This window comes from Papio anubis, chromosome 1 (assembly GCF_008728515.1).
Source record: "Papio anubis isolate 15944 chromosome 1, Panubis1.0, whole genome shotgun sequence".
Classification (NCBI taxonomy): Eukaryota; Metazoa; Chordata; class Mammalia; order Primates; family Cercopithecidae; genus Papio; species Papio anubis.
In genome coordinates this window covers 13,714,723-13,739,866 of record NC_044976.1, presented here as the reverse complement: position 1 = coordinate 13,739,866, position 25,144 = coordinate 13,714,723, and the positions used below count along the sequence as shown (strand labels likewise).

The window sequence follows — 25,144 nt, the reverse complement described above, 5'->3', positions numbered from 1 at the left end:
AGAGGCAGGGATCATAGGGAAGACACAAGTGTTAGGGTCACGAAGACCTCCGTTTGAGTCCTAGCCCTAATGTACTAGCTGTGTGACCCCGGGCAACTTTTTAACATTACTGTGTCTCAGTTTCTTTATTTTTAAAATACAGGCTGGGCGCTGTGGCTCATGCCTTGTAATCCCAGCACTTTGGGAGTTGAGTGGGTGCTTGAGCCCATGAATTTGAGACCAGCCTGGGCAACATGGCGAAACTTCATCTCTACAAAAAAACACAAAAATTAGGTGGCATGGTGGCACATGCCTGTAGTTCCAGCTACTTGGGAGGCTGAAGTGGGAGGATCGCTTGAGCCTGGGAGGTGGAGGTTGCAATGAGCTGAAATCATGCCACTGCACTCCAATCTGGGCAACAGAGCAAGATTTTCACTCAAAAAAAAAAAAAAAAAAAAAAGATAAATAAAATAAAGATGGTAATCATACGCGCCTCCCTGGGTAGGTGGCAGGATAAAAGTACACAATGCGTGTGAAACACCTAACACAGTGCTAAGCCCCCAGGAGGAGTTAACAACCCGTGCTTTCTACCCTTCTCTTCAGAGCCAGACACGCAGGCGGCTCCAGGGAGTGTACGGGATGGCGACGAATAGACTGGGGACTCCCTGTCAGCCTCTGTAACGTGAAGTGCCTCGAATCACCTTATCCTGGTGGAGTAATCAGAAAACCAGCTTTGAGCCAGTTACCTCTTTTCTAAAATGAAGATAATGGGCAAATTATTAACTCATAGAGTTATTGTGAGGATGAAATGAGATCATGTATAAAAAATGCTGAGAACCGTATCTAGAATACAAGTCCTCAGTGATGAATGACTGTCATTGTCACCATAATCACCGTCATCACCGTCATCATCACCTTCCTCCTTCCTCCTCTTCCCTCCTCCTCCCCATCCTTCCTCCTCATCTTCCTCTTCCCGATCCTCCTCCTGGACTAGCTCTGGGCTAGGAATTAGGTACAAGAGTAGGGAATATGGGGCATACTCTAGCTCACCCTGTTCTTTCAGTCTTTTGGGCGCTTGACGTAATATTGCTTGTACTGGAAGAGAAAATGCCTTTTACCATCAACTTCCTCTTCTGCTGAGTGGACAAAAGATGTGCCCTGCTTACCAACCTTTCTGTTATTCTCCATTCTTTTAGTTGTAATCACAGAATATGTAGCCAGCAAACCACCGTTTCCCCAACAAGTGTTCCGTGGAACATCATTCCAAGAGGTTAGCTGGGGGCGGGGGTGGGGGTAAGGGCATCAAGAAAGGGGACCAGTAGTTGGGAAATACTGCTTTCTTTTTCCCCTTCTTGTTGACCCAGGGTGCGTGTTAACCAGGGAGGGATTCTGCAGAGACCTGCTTAATGTCCTTCAAATCTCACGACTCTATGAAGTCAGAATGAAATGGCTGGTCTGAGGAATGCTGCCTAAAATCAGTCTTCCTTAGCTTTTCTGGAATTACTGGCCTGAAAGCTTAACTTTACAATCTGCATTTATTTATTTATTTATTTATTTATTTATTTATTTATTTATTTATAGACAGGTTCTCACTGTGTCACACAGGCTGCAGTGCAGTGGCATAATCATAGCTCACTGCAGCCTCGAAATCTTAGCCTCAAGGAATCCTCCTGGCTCAGCCTCATGAGTAGCTGGAACTATAGGCCTGTGCCACCATGCCTGGCTAATTTATTATTATTTTCATTTTTTTGGAGATGAAGGGTTTCATGACATTGCCCAGGTTGGTCTTGAACTTCTAGCTTTAAATGATCTTCCTGCCTCAGCCTCCTACGTTGCTGGGATCACAGGCATGAGCCACTACAACTGACAGCAACCCACATTTCTTAACAGTAATATATGCCTAGATTTATGGACTTAGTCTAGATGACTAAAATGGTCTTGGGAGTGGGAAGGGGACAGTGCACACGTAGCTTGGCTCTGTTATTACCAGGATGGAAATCAGGGTCTTTGTTTTAGTTCCGGTCTTGAAGAACAACGAGAACTCTGCTCCATGTTTTACCACATTTCAAGTAAGCTCACGACTCTGCCTTGATTGCAAGAACAGTAACACTCTCTGCTATACGATGAGGGGAAGGTTCCTACATCAAAATTAATGTTGGTTTTGCTTGTGCTTTTTAAGAATGTTACCCCACCTTCTGGATACTTTGGAAGCATCCTGCGGGGGATGTTGAAGCGCCAGGGTTGAAAATCACTCCTCTATTCTTATTCCTTGTGGAAAGAATATAAAACTGAGGCAGGCTCTCTGGAGGGTGATTTGGCAAGGAGAAGCAACAAGCTTCAAAATGTTGGAGTTCCTTAAGGTGCAGCCCTGGGCTCTTTCCCTTCTCTCTCATTAATTTCATATCAGTCATGAGCTTCCATGAAATCAGGCAAAACATGGAGCAAAGTTCTCTGGCTGTTCTTCAAGATTGAAGAATAAATAATCTTCCGAAGTGATACCATTCACATCTATGGCCTTAATCTTCCTTCCTGCTTTGCTTCCTGCCTGCTTGCCTCCCTTCCTGCTTTCCCTCCTGCCTTCCTTCCTGCCTTCCTGTCTTCTACCCATCCATTCATCCACCCACAGACCCACCTATCCTTCTATCCACCCACCTTTCCTCCCGTCCATCCATCCACCCACCTACCCACACTTCCATCCATCATCCTTTCATCCATCCATCCATCCATCCACCCACCCTTCCATCCATCCTTTCTTCCATCCATCCATCCATCCTTTCTTCCATCCATCCACCCACCACCACCATCCATCCTTTCTTCCATCCATCCATCCATCCATCCATCCATCCATCCACCACCCACCCTTCCATCCATCCTTTCTTCCATCCATCCACCCACCCACCCCACCCATCCATCCATCCTTTCTTCCATCCATCCATCCCGTCCGTCCGTCCATCCATCCGTCAAATCCACGTTCGTCCAATCCGTCCGTCCGTCCACCCCGCCTTCCATCCGTCGGCTGGCTGCGTCCGTCATTTCCGTCCGTCCGTCCGTCCGTCCGTCCGTCGATCCACCACCACTTCCATCCATCCCTTCTTCCATCCATCCACCACCACCATCCATCCATCCTTTCTTCCATCCATCCATCCATCCATCCATCCATCCATCCATTCATCCATCCATCCATCCATCCACCCACCCTTCCATCCATCCTTTCTTCCATCCATCCTTCCATCCATCCATCCATCCATCCATCCATCCATCCATCCATCTACACTTCCTTCCCATTCATTCCTCCATCCCACAGATGTATTTTTCTTTGTGCCGCGTGCTGTCTGGGTGCTGGGGATACATCGTTATTATCTATCCCGACAAGACACCCGGGTAAACAGCTGTCTCTTGGGCATCTCATCTCAGATGTCTCACAGGCACCTCACACTCCTCTTCCCTCTCAAACCTGGGCCTCATCTTGCGTTCTTTGCTCTCGGTTTTAGTGAAGAAATCACATCTGTCTTTTACACACACCAGAAACCAAGAGGTCCTGTTGACTCTCCTCTATCACCTTCCTTCCAACCATCTCCAGTCCTACCACTGAGGCCTGTTGATTTACCTCTTACTCGCTCCTGAATCTGAATCTTCTCTTTCTCCATCCCCACCCTGCCCTAGGGCGGCCTTGTCATCTCTTATGGCAGCCTCCCAAGTGGCTCCTGGGGCACCACGCTGCCTACCCTCCAGGATGTTGTCCGCCTGCCACCAAGATGATTGCCTCAGAATGCAAGCTTGTCCAGCTCCTTACTTAAGACCTTTCACAGGCTTATCTCTGCCCTTAGAATAAAGCTGCTCACCAGGGCCCTGCAAGACCCCACATCATGGCCCTGGGAAGCTCCCTGGCCAGCCTGCCTGGCCCTGTGCCCATTTCTGTTAGCCCCTTGTGCTCTCCATGCTCCCCCTGCCACCACACTGCTCCTGTGCTCGGAATGCTCTCTCTCCCTTCTTTGGCAAACAACTCCTATGCATCCTGCAGATGCCCTGCTCTCCCTGACCAGATCGAACCCTGCACTGCATAGCAACTGTCGCCACTCAGCTTTCATGTTTGTTTGAGTGATTGTCCCATTAATGCCCACCTCATCCTTCCCCCTGAGATCATAAGCTCTTTGAGGGCCCAGTATTTTATTATAAAAAATCTCAAATGTATGGTCATATTGGAAGAATTTTACAGTGAACCATATACGCACGACCTGATTCTACCTGTTCCTGACCCCATTATGTCTCTGCCCTGCACAGCATGTGGCGTCTAGTAAGCAAGCATGCAATCAATCTTTGTTGAAAGAAAGTGGTTCATGCCTTTCCACTTCTAGGAAAATAAAGATAATATAAGCAGGTATATGTGCAACAGTGTTCATCTCAGCATGATTTATGAGTGTGAAAAACTGGAAATCACCTAAGTGCCCATGATAGGGGATTGTCTAAAACAATGGCACATCCCACACAATGGAATCAGTAACCACTGTCAGTAACAGCGATGATGTAGGTCTGTGTCTACTGACGTGGATGATGTACCATTAGGAACAAACCAAAGAAAATTGGGGATAATGTGACACTATTTTTTTGTAAAATTAAAAGTCAATAAACATTCAGTAATGCCTATTGTGTGCCAGGTACTGTTCCAAGTACTTTCCATGTATTCATGCATTTTAATGATCACAACAGCCCTAAAGGGTGGGTACTCCCTATTAGCCTCATTTTACAGATACGGAAACTGAGGCATAGACAGGGCCAGTGCCTAGAATCACGTGGCTATTTCCACGGGAAAATGCCTTGGAAGTTAAACAGCGTAATGAGACTTTGCATAATTTTGATTTAAATTTCCTTTTGCTTCTGTTTCATTTGTCTTCAGTTATCATGTCTCACTTGTGCGTTTTTTTTTTTAATGGAAAATTACGCCTCAAGCAGAGAAGCAGGGGGTTCTGGAGAAAGGAGTAGACTTGGCCAGATACCCAGGATGACTTCCTCAACAGATGTCCCATCATGCTGAGATTCAACACGACATTTTAGAGTCATGCAACCATGTGAGAAAAAAAGTCCCAGTAACCTTTGTCAGCGCTGGAGGGCAGGATCCCAAGGTCCCGGAGGAGCTGCTCCACCTCCTCCAGCCAGGACAGGGCGTGCCTCAGGATGTCCAGCACCACCTTCTGGAGCCCCGAGACAGGTGGGCTCACCTGGAGGTGCTGAAGAAGGTCGACCTCCTTCTTCAGGTCACTGGTGCAACAGGACATTTTCATGCAAGCCTGCAAAGAGGTGAGATCATGAGGAGCCCAGGCCCTGTGGCCAGAAATAGGCCCTGACGTGAACCTTCGAGGAACGTTGACTCTGCAATGAAGCAGGCAGCGCCACATATTGGCCGCCTTGGGAGGGCTCAGTTTTTTCTTTTTAAAAATTTTTATGTTTTGACAGTTTTTTTTTTTATATACTCTAATTTGGACTTTTGATGGTCAAAGTGAACCCACTGTTAGGTATATGAAACCCCAAAGCTAAAGTGCCATCAACAGTTTGGCTGCAATGAGAAGCAAATGTGGCTACTTCTTTTTTCCATTCATCAGAATTCCTGCCAAGATCAACACACAAGCTGGTCGGAAAGCGTGGTTTCCTGATTTGAAAGGGTGCTGACAAGCCAGCATTTGCACGAACTCCCTGAACAAGAGCTGCTGATTTCCAGAGAAAGCAGCAGCCACCGCCTGCTCTGATAAGCCATGCTCCAGGGTGGGGGCCGCAGGGCTGTGGCCAAGTCCTCTGGTCCCTGCTCCTCCAGAGTCAAAGGCAATGGTGTGGCAACCGCCTTTTGTGTCTGGGCCAAAAAAAGAAAATGTAAATAAAAAGCAGGAACGTTTCTTTGGTTTCTCTGGAAATAACATGGGGGCTATTTTAAAAAAAGTCTTTTTGGTTGGGGATGGGGGCCGCTCAAAGTCCGTATTTGAAGATGCTCAGGCATCTTTTTTGGACACGCCAAGTTCTTCTGGCAGGCATTTTTTGAGGCCCTTTGTTTTTTCTTCTCCAACAAGAGGAAAAAGTGGACAGAAAAGCCAAGCATTTCTGCCTAACTTGCTCCAAAAAAGCTGGGCAATTTCCCAAGTAAGCAGCACAAACATTAGACAAAGCGACCATTTGTGGACAGCGTAAGGAGGGGCCACCTGGCAGCTGTCCAGCGACGTCCTCAGCTTCTCGATGTTCTCGGTGGTCTCCTCCTGCTTGGAGTTGCTCAGCTGGGTTTCTTTCTGTAGGGTCCACTTTTTCTGCTGAAAATTGATGTTGTCCTCAGTGACCTGGGCAATTTTCTCTATTAACTGGTGAGAAAAAGAAAAAGAAAAAAAAAAAGATGCAACATACAGGGATGGGGGGCTCTGGGGGAAGGGGAATAGGAGAGGGGAGAGATGCAACGTAAGTCCCTGTCTCAGCACGGGAGGACGGAGGCCCTGATGTGTCTCGGCGATGGCTGTCAAGGGGGACGTCGGTCCTGTCACCAGGGAATGAATCCCGGAATCAGAGACTTTTTCTTTTTCTTTTTTTTTTTCGACGGAGTTTCATTCTTGTTGCCCAGGCTGGAGTGCAATGGTTTGATCTCGGCTCACTGCAACCTCTGCCTCCCAGGTTCAAGCGATTCTCCTGCCTCGGCCTCTGAAGTAGCTGGGATTACAGGCATGCGCCACCACACCCAGCTAACTTTGTATTTTTAATAGAGATGGGGTTTTACCATGTTGGTCAGGCTGGTTTCGAACTCCCAACCTGAGGAGATCCACCCGCCTTGGCCTCCCAATGTGCTGGGATTACAGGCGTGAGCCACCACGCCCGGCCGATCACAGATTATTTTTAAGATCCAAAGGCCTGTCTTGTGGCCCTGAGTTTGTTCCAGATTCTTCTGTGTTGTATAGGGAGTCAGAACACTGAGCCTGATATTATGGGCTCATAAGCAGCAGGTCAGGTTCTTCCACGCCCACTAAAAGCAGCCCACGGCACATTTTCCCATCTGTACTTTGACACAGGGGGCTAGAAAGTGTAGTGGAAGAACAGCAAGGCAATCATTACAGCCAGACGTCCGCCCTCACTGCCACTGTCAACTTTTCTCCTCTGAAGGAAGGCGCCAGAACGCACTGGCTGTGGGGAGGCGGCTCCCTTTCTCCCAGTGCTAATGGAGGCTAAACATGCATGTCTGGAGACCAGAAGTAAGCCCGAATGGTTTAATTTGATTTTCACAGACACATTTCAAGGGAGTTTTAACTGGCTTTTACTTTAAAAGCCAGGAAATCCCATAAAATCAAAACAAATCTTTATGGTGTAGCAACAGTGTGAAAAATATGCCACCAACAAAAACAGAAACATATGCTCCCAGGGTCTGGAATCCAGATCCCCGAAGAAGAAGAAGAGGAAAGTGAAGGAGCCACGTGGCGGGGACGGCGGACTAACCTGTTGGTCGGTGACGGGCTTGTCTGGGAATGGCTTTGCCCGTCCATAGGTGGCCTTGATGACTTGACTTCTGAAGTGCTCCAGCTGCAGCAGAAAGGGGGCAACAGTGTCAGGGGGGGCAGTGGGGGCCGGCAAGCGGGGGCAGCGTTGCCATGGCAGGGTGCGGGAAACACCACTTAGCAGGGTTTGCATGCCTGAATGACCATTCCGCGTTACCAGAATCTTCACTGCTCACGGGGAGTGGCGGTACCCACAGAAGAAAGGAGAACAGCAGGCTTTAATTACTTTTTAGGCACGCCTGCCTAACCCGAACGATGCCTGTGGTCAGTGCACACACATGTCTCAAGCCCTCAGAAGAGCCTCTTGCTGCCAATTATCCAATGGGAAGTCTGGGGCCGGGAGCGCTGTTCCATAATTGCTAAGTTGGCACCAGACTGTGAAATAAATATTGAGGCTGTCAGTCCAAGTAAATTGTGTAGTCAGCAAGGAAGCTCGGCGAGAGGAGAATGTTCTCCCTTTCTCCATTTTGTGCCTGAGCCCATAAGCGTCCTGAAGACTGTCCCCACTGTGTTCATCTCGGTATCCCTGGAGCCCACTACAGTGCCTGGTGTGGAGGAGACACTCAAACACCCAGCTCACCTTTGTTGGATGCCTGTACACAGAAACATCAGCTAAAGCCAAGGGCCTCTACTTCTAGCGGCTTTCACTGAGCCCCTCCTGGGTGCTAGTGTTTTTGGGTTAAGGCTGATGAAATAGCAGTTACATTAAGTCCAGGCTTACAGAATCACAAGTCCAAGGTGTCCCGATTCCATCAGAAGTTAGAGGTAAAAAGGAGCCCAACTTTCTCTGGAAATTTACCAACATGGCAGCCCCTGGCGTGAGTCTCCAGTTCCCTGGCAAAATGTGGTTATTAAAGGCTCCAAAGCAGAGCCTTGAAGGGACCAAAAGGGCTACTGCGTCAACTAAAAAGTCAAGGGGGCCCAAGACACAGGTATTTACTGAACAGGGGAAGTTCTAATGGGAAATGTCTTAGGGACACCTCTGCAATGACCCTGCCAGGAGAAGACCAGGTGACATGAGGTTCTCAAAGCCATCCTCTGGTTTCATGGCCAAGGGGAGGGTCCCAGCTCACCCAAAGAATTGATTGTGTAGAGGAAGCCCTATGAATGATGGTCCCCCCCATTGCCATTAGGGGCTCCCCATAGGAATGGCTGTCCAGGGCCATTGGGAGGGAGAGGTCATCTTAGACATGGCCTTGGGCCTGGGGTCACTTGGCTGGGGAAGGGCAGACTGTTGGACAGGAGCAGGGCCTTGGAGATACAGGAGCGGGAAGATGCTGGGAGGTAGAGACAGGGCTTGTGCTTTCTCTGGAGTCTAGATCTGGACCAGTCTCAGGACCTCCAGGGCTCCTCCCAGATGACCTCTGCCCAGAGCTGGAACAAGAATCTTGGCCCTTGGGCAAAGAGCACAGGTCAGGCCCTCAAATCAGGTTTGTGTTGCGGGGAAGGTTGAGGGTAGCCAATGTGCACAGGGAGAGGCCCAGACGGGCAGGTTCTCTGCCCTTGATAAGGGGCTGGCACCCCCACAGGAGAAATGGTGCTGGGGGTGACAGTGGTGAAATTTGAATTTTAGGGTGCAGGGACAAAGGCCTGATCACACTGCCTGGTAAGGCTTGGATAGTAGAAAATGGAAGGGCTTTGGGAACTGAGCTGGGTGGTTTGGAGGGATCCTGGCTTTTAACCTTTCTTGGTAGTTCACCGACCCTCCTGAGAACCCAGTGGGACACATGAGGAGCCCTCCTTACCAGTAATAAAAATACACACACACACACACACACACACACACACACACACACACACCATTCTGTGGATCCCCTGGAGCCGTGGTTTCCAGGAGAGGGACCCCTGTGGAGGAATCTAGGGTGGTCCTGAGGGTCACATGCCCTCCCATCTTGGTCTCCTGTTTGCCTTCCCTTAGCCCTCGGTAAACTCTCGTCTGCACATTCTGGCCCTCATGACTGTCACATGTGCCAGGAAGGGCCACTGGCAATTTCAGGCCACAGCATCAGAGATAATGTCACCTCCAGATCAGGTCAGAGTGGCCCACCCGCAGCCGGGAGTTTCTCCATCCAGCATGCACTTTGGACACTCTGGGGTTTTACCTTATTAAGAAAAGTGGCATTTCCTTATAGACACTGACTGCAATGTCTGCTGGGGCCCGAGGGGAAGAAGGATTGTGGTAAATGTCAGGACTAAAAACATTAGGGAGAAAATGCTAGAGACACCACTGGGGGCAAGGGGCTCGGTTAACTGGGGGCAGGCATGGAGCCGGGATTGGCTGCCTGGACCGAGTCTCAGGTCATTGTAAACTATTCCAGTGGGAGGCCTCCCAGTAGCAGAAACCTGTTTAGCGATGTCCACGGGGGTGGGGAGCTGCAGACAGCCTCTGCTCATGAGATAAATGGGAGAATTAATAATGCACGTCTGTCTTTCTACCTTGGGCGTCCTCCTCTCTCACCCCCACTGGCTGCTTGGGTGCAATCACTGGGGAGCGTGGGCCAATGAGGGGGGCTCTGGAACACGCCTACCTGACCTACTGCCCTCTCCAAATTGATTTTAATGAGGCTCTCTCTGTTCCCCATTTCTTGCAGCTGAAGCAATTTCCTTCTGGAATCCTCCTGAAGCTTCTCTTCAACCTGAAATGACGATGAAAGCGAGTGCTTGCTGCTAATGTGATCATAATGCACTCTGGGGAAATTCCTCTAGGACATCTAATGGCCGTGGGGGGTCCCAGAGGGGTCGGCACAGCTGCAGCCCACATGGCAGGGGTCACAGGCGTGCATGGGGTGGAGGCAGGCTCGGAGGGGACTGTCTGTTGGGGGAAAGGGCCGGGCTCTGTACCCTGGGCTCAATGTTTGTCCTACCCCAGGCTCTAATCCCAGCTCGGTCCCTAACAAGCTGTATAATCTCAGCAAAGTCATTTCACTGCTCCGTGATTCAGCGTCCTTATCTGTCAAACGGGGTGATACTAGTTCCCTCTTCGCAGTTATTGTGAGGATTTTAAAAAGCTTGGAATAGTGACAGCGCCTTGTAAGGGCTCTATAAGGGTGTTAGATGTTGTAACCTAGAACAGGTGGATGACAGTAGCCACCATTCAGCGTCATCCTAACACCATAAGGAACCACCGCCCATCATGGGTACTTGGTAAATGTTACTGCTGGGTTTATTATCGTAACTGTTTATTGTTACCACTTCTAGCACACTTACCAAGGGAAACTGCTCTGGAAGACTCGCTAAGCAATGGCTAGTAAAGAATTGTAGCCGGCAAAAGAAGGCCCATTTCCCCCCCTCCCCGCTTGCTTGGGTAATGGGTAACTCGGGGTGAGCTTGGGTGTGTTCGGTGCTGCCCTCTGCTGGCCATTACAGGATCCTGCAGCTGCTCAGTTCATATCTAAACCATGAATCTTTTGGGCATCTGCTGAGCCAGGGCTCAGGCACTCCTAGGCAATGAGACAAACTCTCCTAGATGAGAGGATTTTGTTCTGAAACAACCTCACAAGTGGCTTATTAGGGGGCTAGAGAGGGGTCACATACATTTCATGTAAAACACCCAGAGCAACCTGTAAAGCTTTCTTCTGAGTGGCAAGGGGCAGCCAGTCCCCAGTGAGCTGTTTCCCGGGAAGGCCGGCTAAGCTCTCTGGGCTTCAGTTTCCTCACTTACATCCTCTCAGGTGTAAACATACCCCGACTTCTGTTTCAGAGGACGTTTTTCAAATGCTGCAAAAGCAGAGGCTGTCCTGGGCTCTGTTCTGGCTCCTCCTCTCAATGTATGGCCTCCCTGCCCCCTCCCCAGCTCTGGCAGTCCTGTTCCTCATATCACTGCCACACAGCAGACCCTTGGCATCGGCTGTCAGAGGTTTATTTATTGAGCTCCTCCCCTGTGCATGGTGATGCGGTTTGATGGTGTCTCAACCCAAATCTCAACTTCAATTGTATCTCCCAGAATTCCCAAGTGTTGTGGGAGGGACCCAGGGGGAGGTAACTGAATCATGGGGGCCGGACTTTGCCGTGCTATTCTCGTGATGGTGAATACGTCTCACGAAACTGATGGGTTTATCAGGGGTTTCCACTTTTGTTTCTTCCTCATTTTTCCCTTGCCACTGCCATGTAAGAAGTGCCTTTCTGCCATGATTCGGAGGCCTCCCCAGCCATGTGGAACTGTAAATCCAATTAAACCTCTTTTTCTTCCCAGTTTTGGGTGTGTCTTTATCAGCAGTGTGAAAATGGACTAATACACATGGTCTCAGGCTAGGCCCTGAGCACCTTTGGCCGTGATATCCGGCCTCCTTGCCGCTAATTTATTTCCTTCTAGAACATCCTTCATGGTCCTGTGAGAAGGTTGCCAAGTGGTGGGGCAGCACCGTCTGGCAGAACTTTCTGCAATGATGAAATGTTCTAACTCTGTGCTGTCAAATAGGGTGGCCACTGGCCACATCTGGCTACTGAGCACTTGAAGTGGGGCTCCTGTGACTGAGGAACTGAATTTTACGTTATATTTAATTTCACCTAAATGGCCACACGTGGCTAGTGGCTGTGCCACAGTAACTGGAGTCAGACAGGCCTGGCTTCCCCCAGTCTTGGCTTTGCCACTTACTGTGTGCCTTTGGGTAGTGACTTGACTCTGTGCTTTGACTTCCTCATCTGTAAAACAGGAATCTTGAAAAGCTCCAATAGATTTAAAAAAATAAAATAAATTGGGCATAATAATTTCTAGGTCAGAGTTGTTGTGAGGATGAAAAGAGATGAAATGTTCGGCATAAGGCCAAGTCCATGTGGCTATCATTTTCACCATTATTATTAATCACAAATTTAATCATATTAGTTCCCTGTTCAAGAGCCTCAGTAGCTCCTCACTGCCTAGGTAGTCTACAGCCCAAGCTCCAAAACTAATGAAAAACAGCAAGCCAAAGATTCAAGCCCACATGCACCCCAATAAGATAAATAAAAACGAATTCACACCTAGATACATCTTAATAAAACTGCTGTAAGTCAAAGGAAAAGAAACATTTTAAAAATCCAGAATATAAAAAAGACTATATAATGATGCAATAGTTAGGTTATAGCTTACTTTTCTCTTTTTTTTTTTCTGTCATTTTTTTGAGACGGAGTCTCACTCTATTGCCCAGGCTGGAGTGCAGTGGCACAATCTCGGCTCACTACAACCTCTGCCTCCCGGGTTCAAGTGATTCTCCTGCCTCAGACTCCCGAGTAGCTGGGATTACATGCATGCACCACCACACCTGGCTAATTTTTGTATTTTTAGTAGAGATGGGTTTCACCATGTTGGCCAGGATGGTCTTGAACTCCTGACCTCATGGTCTGCCCACCTCGGCTTCCCAAAGTGCTGGGATTACAGGCATGAGCCACCACGCCCAGCTAGGTTATAACTTACTTCTAAATAGAAATAATTGGCACCAAAAGACAATGGAATGATAGACTTACTGTCATCTATAACGTGCTCAAAGAAAACAATTGCCAGTGTAGAATACCTAGTCAAAATATGTTTCATGAATGAAGGATAAACATAGAAATTTTCAGACACATGCACATGCATACACACACATGCATGCATACACACACGTGCGTGCACACACACACATGCACACACACACTCCTGAGAGAATATGACACCAGCAGAGCCATGCTGAAGGAAAACACTAAAGGATGTTCTTCAGGCTGAAGAAAAATGATCTAGATGAATGATCAGAAATGCAGAAAACACATAATAGTAATGTGTAGATATGGATGTTGACTGTAGAAAAATACTAATAATGTCTTTTGGAGTTTCAAATATAGAGAGAAGTTTAGAAAATGAAAACAATGGCATATAAGTCTGGATGGGGTAAGTGAAGTTAAAGTGTCAATGTCTAAGTCATTGTGTTAACAAGAAGAAGGATATAATTATTGATGAATATTGAATTTTGGTAAGTTGAAAATGCATATTGTAAAATTTAGAATAATCACTAAGACAGTAAAAGAGTTAAAAACTCACTAAATATTAGATTTTGGTAAGTCATGAATGCATGCGATTGTCTTATGATTATTAAAAGACGAGTAAAAGAGAGAAAATTTCCAAGCTAATACAGGGAAAAAGGGAATGATAAAAAACTGTCAACTCAAAAGACGGGAAGAATGGGGGGAAAAAAGGAACATACCATAGGTAGTACACCTGGCCCTGAGCAAGAAGATAAATTTAAATCCCCATATACCAGCAATTACACTAAATATATTTGGACTGAAAGACAAAGATGGCAGAACTGTATAAAACTTATGTGCTGTTCACATGAGATACACATTGTAAAATAAAGATTGACATAAAAAGTGTGAAAAAGATAGTCTGTGAAAACTCGAATCAAAAGAAAGCTAGGTTAGCTGATGGAATTACCTTAATGACAAAGACTTTAAGGGAAAAACATCTCTAGCAATGAAGAGGAGCACCTTGTGATGGCCAAAGATTTGATTCGATAGGAAGTAATGAAATGGTAAATATATATGCATCTACTAACACAGCCTCAAAATATATAAAGCAAAGATTGACAATATTAAAAAAAGAAAGACAAATCCATGATCATGATAGGATCTTTAAACAACGTGCCTCTCTCAGTGGCTGACAAAACACACAGACAAAAAAAAATCAACAGGAATATTTAAGTTTTGAGCATTATTGGCAAGCTTCATTTAATGTCCATATATAGAATACTAAACCCAATGACTGCAGGATGCATATTCTTTTCAAGTGTACGTGTGGAACTGCAGTCGGCCACATGCAGGTCATAAAACAAGTCTCAATTAATATCAGAAGACTGAAGTTACACAGAAGATGTTCTCCGACCACAGTGGAATTAAGCTAAAAATCAGTAACAAAAAAAGGTAAGCAGAAAACCCTCAAATATTTAGAAATTAGGAAATAAGCTTCATAGTAACCAGTGGGTGAAAGAAGAAATCACAATGGGGATTTGGAAAATATTTTGATCTGAATAATAATGAAAATACTATGTACTAAGACTTGTGGAATGCAGCCAAAGCCTTGCTTAGAGAAAAACTGATAGCCCAGAGAGCATTTTGACTCCATGTTCATGACTACAACTATTTAAAAGAAAAATATACCATAGCAAATTCATTTTCATTGAGAGGGTATTTTCTAGAGCAAAGTTCATTAAACCAATTATTTAACAGATTTCTAAATGTTTCCATTTTCACTTTAGTCTCCTGAAATTATTTTTATCTGGATCAGTTCTTTTGTAGGTAAATTATACAATTATGATTTGATTCATCTATACGTTTTTCTGGACCCTATCAAATATTTACCAATCACAGGTCTGTTATTGTGGGTTTTATTTTGTAGTTCTCATTTCTACCATGTCCATTTTCCCCAGATTATATTTTACAAATCGAACTTTTTCAAGAATATTTGATTTTTTTAAAGTGATTATTTTAATTTTTTGTAGAGACAGGGTCTCACTATGTTGGCCAGGCTGGTCCTGAACTCCTGGCCTGAAGCAACCCTCCTGCCTCGGCCTCCAAAGTGCTGGGATTACAGGTGTGAGCTACCGCACCTGGACAAGAATATTTGATTTTTCTCTTAAGTTTTAATCGATAAACAAATTTTACTCTGTGTAGTTTTACCTGTTGATTTTAATTTTGTGTTAATTATTTCTGCCAATTCTAGTTATGTCTGACCAACTTTTGCAGGCTTCAATACTATCCATAAGATGTGATTCTAGTGTAGTATACATTTCAGTTTGTGAGGTTTTAATGATTTGACCTCTGGTGACTATACTCACATTCATATTAAATAAAACTGGAGAAAAACTAGATTATTTGCTTTTATTTCTCAGATCATCCCTGTGAACCTCCCTTCACATAGAATTCCTCTGCCTTTTAGATTTGTTCTTAAAATATTCTCAGTTGTGGCTGGGCATGGTGTCTCAGGCCTGTAATCTCAGCACTTTTGGAGGCCAAGGCAGGAGGACTGCTTCAGGCCCGGAGGACCAGCCTGGGCAACATAGTGAATCTCTGTCTTTATTTATTTAAAACAAATTCTCAATGACAACCATCTTCTAATCAAATAAAGAAGATGATTCAAATGGAAAGAAATACATTCTGTCCACACTGCTCAGGACTCTTAAGGATATTTTCAGGTGATCCATCTGCCTTGGTCTCCCGAAGTGCTGGGATTACAGGTGTAAGCTACCTTGCCGGCTTTAATTTAAATTTAAATAGCCATGCACAGTTAGTGGCTACTGTGATGGATAGCACACGTAGGGAGTATGCAATACAATTTTTTCCCCAGGATGGGAAGGGACATTAAAATAATTAAGCACCACCAAACTCTAAACTGGGATTGGGAGGCTGGAGGTGGGTCTCATTACCAAAAAGCAAGAAACAGTTTTAGAAGGCAGTGAGGAGTAGCTGGGTTACGCACAGGGGCCTTGGAGTCAGACCAACCTGGGTTCAAGTCCTGCCACAACTGCATTATGGAGTGAACTTGGTCCCTTTCCCTGTGTGAGCCTCAGTTTTCTCAGCTGTAAGAAGGGTTAATACCAGCATAGGCCACTTAGAGGACTAACAGGGATGATGAGGGGGGAGCTACTGCCCACACCGCTCTCTGGGCCTGTTGCCCACTACGTACCTTGCTCTTTTCTCTCAGAGTCCTAGAGATCACGCTTTGTTCAGTACAACTCTTCCTCAGCTCCGCCCTGAGCTTCTTCATTTCTTTCTCCATGTCTTGGATTTGCTGAAAAAGTTTCAACAACAGAGGAGTGAACCTCCCTGATGGGGGCAGGAGCTGCCTTCTCCGCCGAGAGGTCTGAGCCCTCATCACCCCGGCACCCCATCCATTAAGGTGGAAACCTTGTTTGGTATCAGTTTGTTTAATTCCTTCTCCCGGAGGAAGGTTTTACATCTCTCAGCAAAATAGACTTTATTTTTCAACGGATACATTAAAAGTTCTGGATAAAGGAAATTAGTTTCTTTTGGAAATCAGTACAGCTCCTGGATTAAGGACTACAGGACATCCATCAACTCACTAGAAACCCTGCTCTTGGGGTATATTTTTGAGTTCAACCTAAAGGACCAGCTGTTTGGAAGACTCAACAGGCAAGGTCTAGAAGAACGGAACAATGAAATGTTTCTTTTTTGTTTGAGGCAGAGGGTAAAATGTTCCTGGCCTGGAGGAATGGCGCCAGCGTGGGGAAGAGCAAGTTGGGAGAAGCTGAGCTCCCCAACGAGTGGAAAACGCACACCTGGTGATGTGCGGGGTGGATTTGGAGGGTGTGAGGAATATATCTCCTTCGACTTTTAATGGTCCTATTTTCATTGTATTTACTTTTATGGTGTTACCTTCTATATGAGGCAAATTGTGTGTGTGTGTGTGTGTGTGTGTGTGTGAGAGAGAGAGACAGTCTCGCTCTGGTGTTACCTTCTATATGAGGCAAATAGTGTGTGTGTGTGTGTGTGTGTGTGTGTGACAGTCTCACTCTGTCGCCCAGGCTGGAGTGCAGTGGTGCGATCTTGGCTCACTGCAATCTCTGCCTCCCGGGTTCCAGCAATTCTCCTGTCTCAGCCTCCCAAGCAAGCAACTGGGATTACAGGCGCACGCCGTCATGCCCAGCTAATTTTTTTTTTTGTATTTTAGTAGAGATGGGGTTTCACCGTGTTCCCCAGGCTGTCTAGAACCTCTGAGCTCAGGCAATCCACCCACCTTGGCCTCCCAAAGTGCTAGGATTACAGGTGTGAACCACCACTCTTGGCCTTGTTTTGTTTTTACAAGTGGGTGTTAAATGGTGGTGTTTAAATAAAAATACTTCAGCAAGTGTCAACAATGGTGCCTGTGGCTAGGGTTTGGGAGTCACAGGTCAGGGGTGGGGCAGGGGACCATGTGGTGGCCAGCTGGCCAGCCTCCTGTCCCTGTCCCGGGTCTCAACCCCAACCTGACCCCAGGGGAAACCCTTGAGGGAGGTAGAGCCAACTGCCCAGGGAATCCTGGGGCCCCTTCACCCATCTTTTTCTTGCAGTAGCAGCAGATCAAAGAGCGATGAGACTGTTAAGCAAGCACAGGGCCCCAGAGCTTCGTGCTTAGTGATGGCCCAGGATCCCACCGAGAACCCGAAGGTCAAACTCTGGTTTTTCCGGTGGTAGCTACGAAGGAGGAAGCTCAACTCACAGTTTTGCAGAGTTTTAACTCTTTCTCCTGGGCTTCTCTGAGCTCCCTGTGAGCGTCTTCCTGTTTTAACTCTTCCTTTAGTACCGAGCACTGTGGAGAAAAGGGCGACAGAAAGAGACCGAGGTTGGCCAGGTAGGGTTGTAGGGGTAAGGAGGGGCTCCAAGGCCCTGTGTGAGCCCCTGAGAGCATTTCCTGCTGTTTCCATCCAGTCAAAGGCATCCCATGGTGTCTGACAGGCACACAGGATCCCGCAGCGGTTCCTGGTTCTCCACTCAGGAAATTAGAGGAATAAAGCCACTACTCTCATCTTCAAAAGCCAGCAATCTAAACCGTAAGGAAAATCCAGCTTTGGAGAGTCTGTGCTGAGGAATAAACGCTGATGTCCTCGGAGGGCCACTAGCGAGCTTGGACGGCGCTTAGTGTCCTATGCAATTTACGCCTCCAAGACACCACTGCGCTGGGAGCGGCGGTGGAAATGGAGCAGCCATTCCGGAGGGCAATTTGGCAACAGGCATTAAGAACATAAATAACGGGCCTCCTTTTTGACCCAGAAATTCTGCTTTAGGAATGTATAAGGACAATGGTCAGGCAAATCAGCAAGTCTGTGGGTTCAGGGATGTTTTTGAGAGCATTGTTAGCCATAGTGAACAAAAAGGAAATACCCGGCCGGGCGCAGTGGCTCACGCCTGTCATCCCAGCATTTTGGGAGGCCGAGGCGGGTGGATCATGAGGTCAGGAGATCGAGACCATCCTGGCTAACACGGTGAAACCCCATCTCTACTAAAAATACAAAAAATGAGCCAGGTGTGGTGGCGGCGCCTGTAGTCCCAGCTACTTGGGAGGCTGAGACAGGAGAATGGCGTGAACCCGGGAGGCGGAGCTTGCAGTGAGCTGAGATCCGGTCACTGCACTCCAGCTTGGCAGAGTGAGACAGAGCGAGGCTCCATCTCAAAAACAAAAACAAAAACAAACAACCAAAAAAAGGAAACACCCATGTCCGATAACCCAGGGGCTGTTTGATTCCACTGTGCGCAGACAAGAGAATTGTGATGGAGCTTTAGAGACCCATGAGAAAAGCTCTTATCCATGTGGGGAAACAGTGATTGTTTAAAGTTTAAAAAATGTGTATAGTGTAAATTTGTTGTTATATATCTGTTACAGAGGTATTTTCTTCCAGGTAATTTTAGAAACAAAACAGGAGGAATATGTACTCAAGTACTGACAGATTTCTTGGGGTGGCATTTCTCTTCTCTCTTTAATTTTGCTTTCCAGTTTTATCTACATTTTATTCTAAAATTAACACAGCACGTGTAATTTGAAAAATAAAGACAGTCATTTCGGATGTTCACATGAGCAATACCCTTGGTCACAAGGAGCCGACGTGCTGATAAGTGCCAGGTGCAGCCTGGAGAAGAAGGCAGACCTGTTCCAAGGTCCATGGGGAAGGGAAATGGGGACACAAGTAACCCAAATGCACTTTGTGGGTAGAAGAGCCCCGGAGGTGCTGTTTCTCCATATTCTTCCTACCTAACATCACCTCTACATCCCCCGCATAGACACACACCCACACACCCCACGCACCCCCACACACACACCCACCACACCCACACCATACAATACCTACACATTCATCTATTACACTTTCTACCACACACAATTACACCATACACCTACACCACCACAATTTCCACATCTATTACACTCCTACATTACCTATTACACATCTACACACCTCTAATGCACGGCCACATACTCAACCCCACTTAATGCACTTCCTATACTCTTACCTACACATCTACATAATTTCCACACACCCTACATGCAATTTCACACACATCTTACCACACACCCACACACCTGCACACCCACACATCCACATATCTTACACAATTCTACATGTAAATTCCTACTACCACAATTTGCACATACATATCTACACACCTACACCCTATGTAAATTCTAATAATTTCACTTCTCTACACCACAATTTCCACACACCTATTACACATCTACACAATTTTACACAATTTCTCTATTAATTACACCTACATATACCTATTAATATTACTTATCTACATATACCTTTATGTAATTTTACATGTCCTCTCTACTACACTTAATAATTAATACACTCTTACATTACCACACTCCATTAATATCTATTATTGATTCCACACACTATAAATTCACACATCTACAATTTATGTACCTCACATCGCATTCTCACCTACTTCACTCTACACAATACACATCCATACCCCCTATTACCCGCATTACCTACAATTCCACACACACACGCATACATTACTCTACATTGGCCACCTACACCTACACAATTCCATACAATTCCCTCTCTACACTCCATACATATTCATACACTCTACTCTACACACTTCACACATTGGCCATCCATACCCTTGCCACACCTATATAATTCCGCTACTACCACTCACAATCACACATACACACCCACACACTTCACTCTACACATTCATTACCCCTTACAGGCCTATATGTATAATTCTACACTACAATTCCACAAAATTCCACATACAATTCTGGGCCACACACACTTCACACACACACACTCACCTGAAACAGCGACAACACACGTAATCCAGGCGGTGACCCTGCTCGGTAGACCGATGCAGAGGGCTTGTCGAGGCAGGCTAACCAGGCGCAGAGGCAGAAGCGCACAATGAAAACCGGCCTCTCACTTCTCAAAACTGATTTTGTTATTTCCATTTCGCTGATGACAAAGGGGAGGCCACATCAGTTACAACAAAAGCCCACTCTGGGCTCAGACCCTGTCTGTATGCCCCCGGGGCTCCTGTCCTGCCTTTCCCCAGCTCCAGTTGAGGCACTGCAGTCGGCACCAGAGGTCACTTCTGCTGCTTCGTCCTTGGACCCCCAGATCCACCCCACCTGGGTGCCTGTGCAAACTTGGCGAACTCATCAGGCACACCTCACCTGAGATGAAAGCTGTTAGGTTTTACCTTGACTCACCGAAACAGACACATCTCACAAATACTGAGAAATCCTATAGGTTCGGTATTCTAAAGTCAGAGCGTTGAGGTAAATTTTGAAAATAGTCAATATTATTATTATTATTATTAGAGATGGAGTTTCACTCTTGTCGCCCAGGCTGGAGTGCAACGGCGTGATCTCAGCTCACCGCAACTTCTGCCTCCCTGGTTCAAGTGATTCTCCTGCCTCAGTCTCCCAAGTAGATGGGATTACAGGCACCCGGCTAATTTTTGTTATTTTTAGCAGAGATGGATTTTCACCACGTTGGTCAGGCTGGCCTCAAACTCCTGATCTCGTGTGATCCACCCACCTCGGCCTCCCAAAAGTGCTGGGATTATAGGCATAAGCCACCGTGCCTGGCCTCAAAATTACTTTTAAACAGCCGTTGACTTGTCTACCAGGTTCACTACACATAGAATATTCTTATGCACACTATAAAATCTAAGGGAAGAAATGAAAGTCTGTCTAACTGCACTTGGATCTGCAAACATTCTGCTTCGAAGGTGCCTGTGCAAACCAGTCGTGACTGGGATGAGGTGAAGCCCACCGTGTCCTCTTTTGCATGCAGTGATTCTATTCTTAATATTAAGCCTTGCCACGGAAATATCCATGCTGAGAGGTGCATTTACTGCTGGAATTAACCAAACTCATTTATAACGGGCATTAGAAAATGTTTCCTGGAGTTGAAGCTACATCTTGCTTATTCTAGGGCACATGCATGCCGCTCCTTGAAAAGCTGCAAAGAATTGGCTAGCTGTTCTAGTTTTTCTAGGTGGACATTGTCCCCCACCCCCCGCCCCCAGCACAATGGTGTGAGAGGAAGGAATTAAATTTAAAACAAGAGCCCAGGGGGAATGAAACGAGCAAATCACGTGACTTCACTTTAGTTGCTTTTCACCCGATGGCTACAAGAAGGTGATATAGTCATCCTTACTCACTCTAGAACCAAGGGCTTCCAGCTGGTGGTCCTTGTCTTTGTTCTGACTTTTTAGTTGATTGACTTTTTCCTTTAGTTCTTGAACTTGCTCATCCTTTGCTAACATGTCTTTTTGCAAAGATGACACCATCCCTGTAAAAAAGAAGACTCACAGAGGTCAAAGAGGCAGTGAGGATGACTGTCATCGCTGCCGCTGTCAACCAGTTTGTGACGAGCCTGGCACCGAGAAGGGAGGTGTCTCCAAGGATCCCAGGAGCTTGAATGGGCTTGAGACCAATACCCACTGCACATCATTTGTTCAAGGTCTCTGTGAGAAGGAGAGGAAACATCTGTCGGGGTGCTGTGGGCATCAGCCCTGCGTGGGAACAAAGGCTCAGCAGAGAGAGGGACCAGGAGGGGCCATGAGATGGGCCTGTGGCAGCAAGGGATGTGTTGATCCACACTCACACACTCATCTGAGTTTGGAAACCGTCTCTGGCACTTACTAGCTCAGTTGTCTTTTTTCTTGAGACAGGGTCTCACTCTGTCACCTAGGCTGGAGCGCAGTGGCACGATCATGGTTCACTGCAGCCTCCACCTCCTGGACTCAGGCAATCCTCCTGCCTTGGCCTCCCAAGTAGCTGGGACTACAGGTACGTGCCACTTTGCCTGGCTAATTTTTGTATTTTTTGTAAACATGGAGTTTGGCCCACGTTGCCCAGGCTGTTCTCAAACTCCCAGGCTGAAGCAATCTGCCAGCCTCAGTCTCCCAAAGTGCTAGGATCACAGATGTGAGCCACAATGCCCAGCCTAGCTTAGTGGTCTGAACAAGTTATTTAACCTCTCATTGTATCTACAGAGTTGTTGTATAAAGAACATAGAGGAGTGGCTAACACATAGTGTTTATTCCCTGCCATCCATGACTCTATGTGGTAGCCAGCTTGCAAAAGGGCCCCCGTTGATTCCTGCCTGTTAGAATACCTGGCCTAATGTGGCCCCCTCCCACCTGAACAGGGCTGATGTGTGTAACTCATATGGCACTGTGGAAGTGGTAAATGTGACTTCCCAGGGCGAATCATCAAAGATGTTGTGGTTTCTTCTTTGCTCTCCTTTGGGTCACTCAGTCTGGGGAAAGCCAACCGCCATGTTGGGAGGACACTCAAGCAGCCTGAGGGAAGGGCACACATGGTGAGGAACTGAGGCCTCCAGCCAACAGCCTCAGTTGAGTCATTCCAGAAGGGGATCCTTAAGCCCTAGTCAGGCTTTCCATGACATGGCAGCAGTCGCTCCTGCAACCTCATGAGAGACCCTGAGCCAGCCTAAGTCACTCCCAAGTTCCTGAACCACAGAAACTGGGTAAGATAAACATATCTGTTGCTTTTTATGGGATAACTTGTTATGTGACAGCAGAGAGCCAATATATTATTGTATTATCACATGGAGAAAAAGTGAGAAGGGTGCATAATGCAGTGGTATTGGATTATCTCATATGGTCCTTTTCTTAGAAAAACATTCATCCTAGTTTTGTTGGGGTTATCAATCAAGAATCAATCTTTCTTGCACAATCAAGGATGTGTAATAAAGAACAACATGATTGAGAATTTCATTGTAAAAATGAGCTTTGTCCGGGGACACAGTTAAGTTCCTTGGAAACAGACTGTTCTCTCTGGGGCTTGCCTGCATGCTTTGTGAGGCGGGACCAGAGTGACCTTTTCTCTAGAGTGAATTTGGCTCAATTCTCCACCAGATGCCCTCTGCAGTGCAAGGTTGCCCCATTCTGGATGGTGAGAAAGTGAGCTACGCTCAGCCCTGCGTGTGCTTTGAGATGGTTCCCTCTGCTCCTCCCGGGTGGTTCCTTCCCTGCCCGCATGCACGTGCTGATCACGCCTGACTCTGCTGAAGACTTGAGGGGGACCCTCTGAGATCTCTGGGGTGCTCTCCGTGCAGCCCCCTCCCGCCTGGCACGCCGCCCAGCAAACTCAAGCTATGCTGGCTTCTCCACCTCCACCTACTCAAGTCGGGCTGACCGCTGGGCTCTGTCTGGCTTCCCCTCCTGCTGGAAGGGGTCTGGAAACTCTCTCGAGTGCAAGCCAGCCGGGTGCAATCGTAGGTTTCATCTTGTTTGTTTCCACTCCCTCCCAGATCACTGTCACGGGCTTCTTGGGGCCAATATATGGAAACTATTATTTCAGACATTTTTTCTGTTTGTTTATTTTTCATTTGTTTGTTTGAGTTGTTTCAGGCAGGTGAGGAAATCCGGACCTTGTTCCTCCATCTGCCTCTCTTGCCATGGAAGATGGGGTTTGTGATGTGTTGTCATGGTTTCTGTGAGCCTGGGTCACTGAGTGGCCACAATGACCAAAGCCCCTACTGACCCATGATGGGCCCAGGGAGGAAGCAGGAGATGAACCTGTCTATAGTGAGCACTGAGACTTGGGGGACTGTTTGTCACTGCAGCGTAACTCAGCCCAGTGCTTCTGGAGCTTGAGTGTGCACACGCAGCAGCCAGGGGGCTTGTGAAAGTGAAGACTCTGATCGGAAGGTCAGGAGCGGGGCCTGAAATTCCCAGTTTCTCACCAGGATCCAGGTGATGCTGCTGGTCCAGGGACCACACTTAGAGTTGTGAGAGTGTAGCCCATCCCAGGTCATACCTGAGCCCAGGTCTATCTGACTCCTTGATTAGAGAAGTGGTGTCTGAGACAAGCTTGCAGCGTGGATGGGGTGTGATGGGCAGACCCCGGGGAGGAGGGCAGGGCCCAGCGAGATCCCCCTTGTATGCCTGGTACCCAGAGCAGCCCTGCCCATAGCGCTCACAAGTATCCAAGAACATTCCAAGTTAGGGAAGAGCAGAGGTAGAAGCTGGAGTGGGGAGGGGGACTGCAGAATGAGGCAGAGGGAAAGGCCCGGCCAGGCGGCCTGGGTCGTGCAGAGACAGTGATGGTGCTGGCTCAATGCCAGGCTCAGCTTTCACAGCCACGGGCATGTTTCCTGCTGTGCAAGGGGGACTTTAGGAGCAATATCCCCAACCCGGACTCATTCTCTCCCCACCACCTGCTTTTCTCTCTTCCCCCTTTCTCTGTCCAAGGCCCCATCATCTGCAGGTCTCTAGACATGTCATTCTCTGCTTTAAAAACCCTAATGTGTCCCATCACACTTAGAAGAAAAGCTGAACCCCTCCCCTGTAATGTGGCCCTGCCTCCCCCCTGACCCCAGCGGGTCCCACAGCCCCTTGTTCCCTGACCCCAGCTACACTTGCTGGCCGCTGCTCCCACACTGCGGCTTGGTCCTGCCCCAGGGCCTTTACACCCATGATCTCTGCCCGGCATACGGTTCCCAGGGGCCTCCCGACAGCCCCTCCCACCTCCTCAGAGATATCCCTGCCCAGGTACTAAGCCAGAGGTGTCCAATCTTTTGGCTTCCCTGAGCCACACTGGAAGAAGAAGAATGGTCTTGGGCCACGCATAAAATGCACTCATGCTAACAATAGCTGACGAGCTAAAGAAAAAAAAAAATCGCCAAAAAATAAAATCTCATAATGTTTTA

General features: G+C 47.2%; 1 protein-coding gene across 1 annotated transcript in view; it reads right to left on the bottom strand.

Annotated features, from left to right (window-relative positions):
- The window catches only part of FHAD1 (forkhead associated phosphopeptide binding domain 1), a 158,723-nt gene that overhangs the window by 63,349 nt on the left and 70,230 nt on the right, over positions 1–25,144 (bottom strand). Inside the window, 7 exon segments of the mRNA XM_009198678.4 lie at positions 5,069–5,264; positions 6,165–6,317; positions 7,435–7,518; positions 10,022–10,129; positions 16,126–16,230; positions 17,659–17,748; positions 21,624–21,754. Of these exon segments, the coding sequence (XP_009196942.1) occupies positions 5,069–5,264; positions 6,165–6,317; positions 7,435–7,518; positions 10,022–10,129; positions 16,126–16,230; positions 17,659–17,748; positions 21,624–21,754 (867 nt within the window).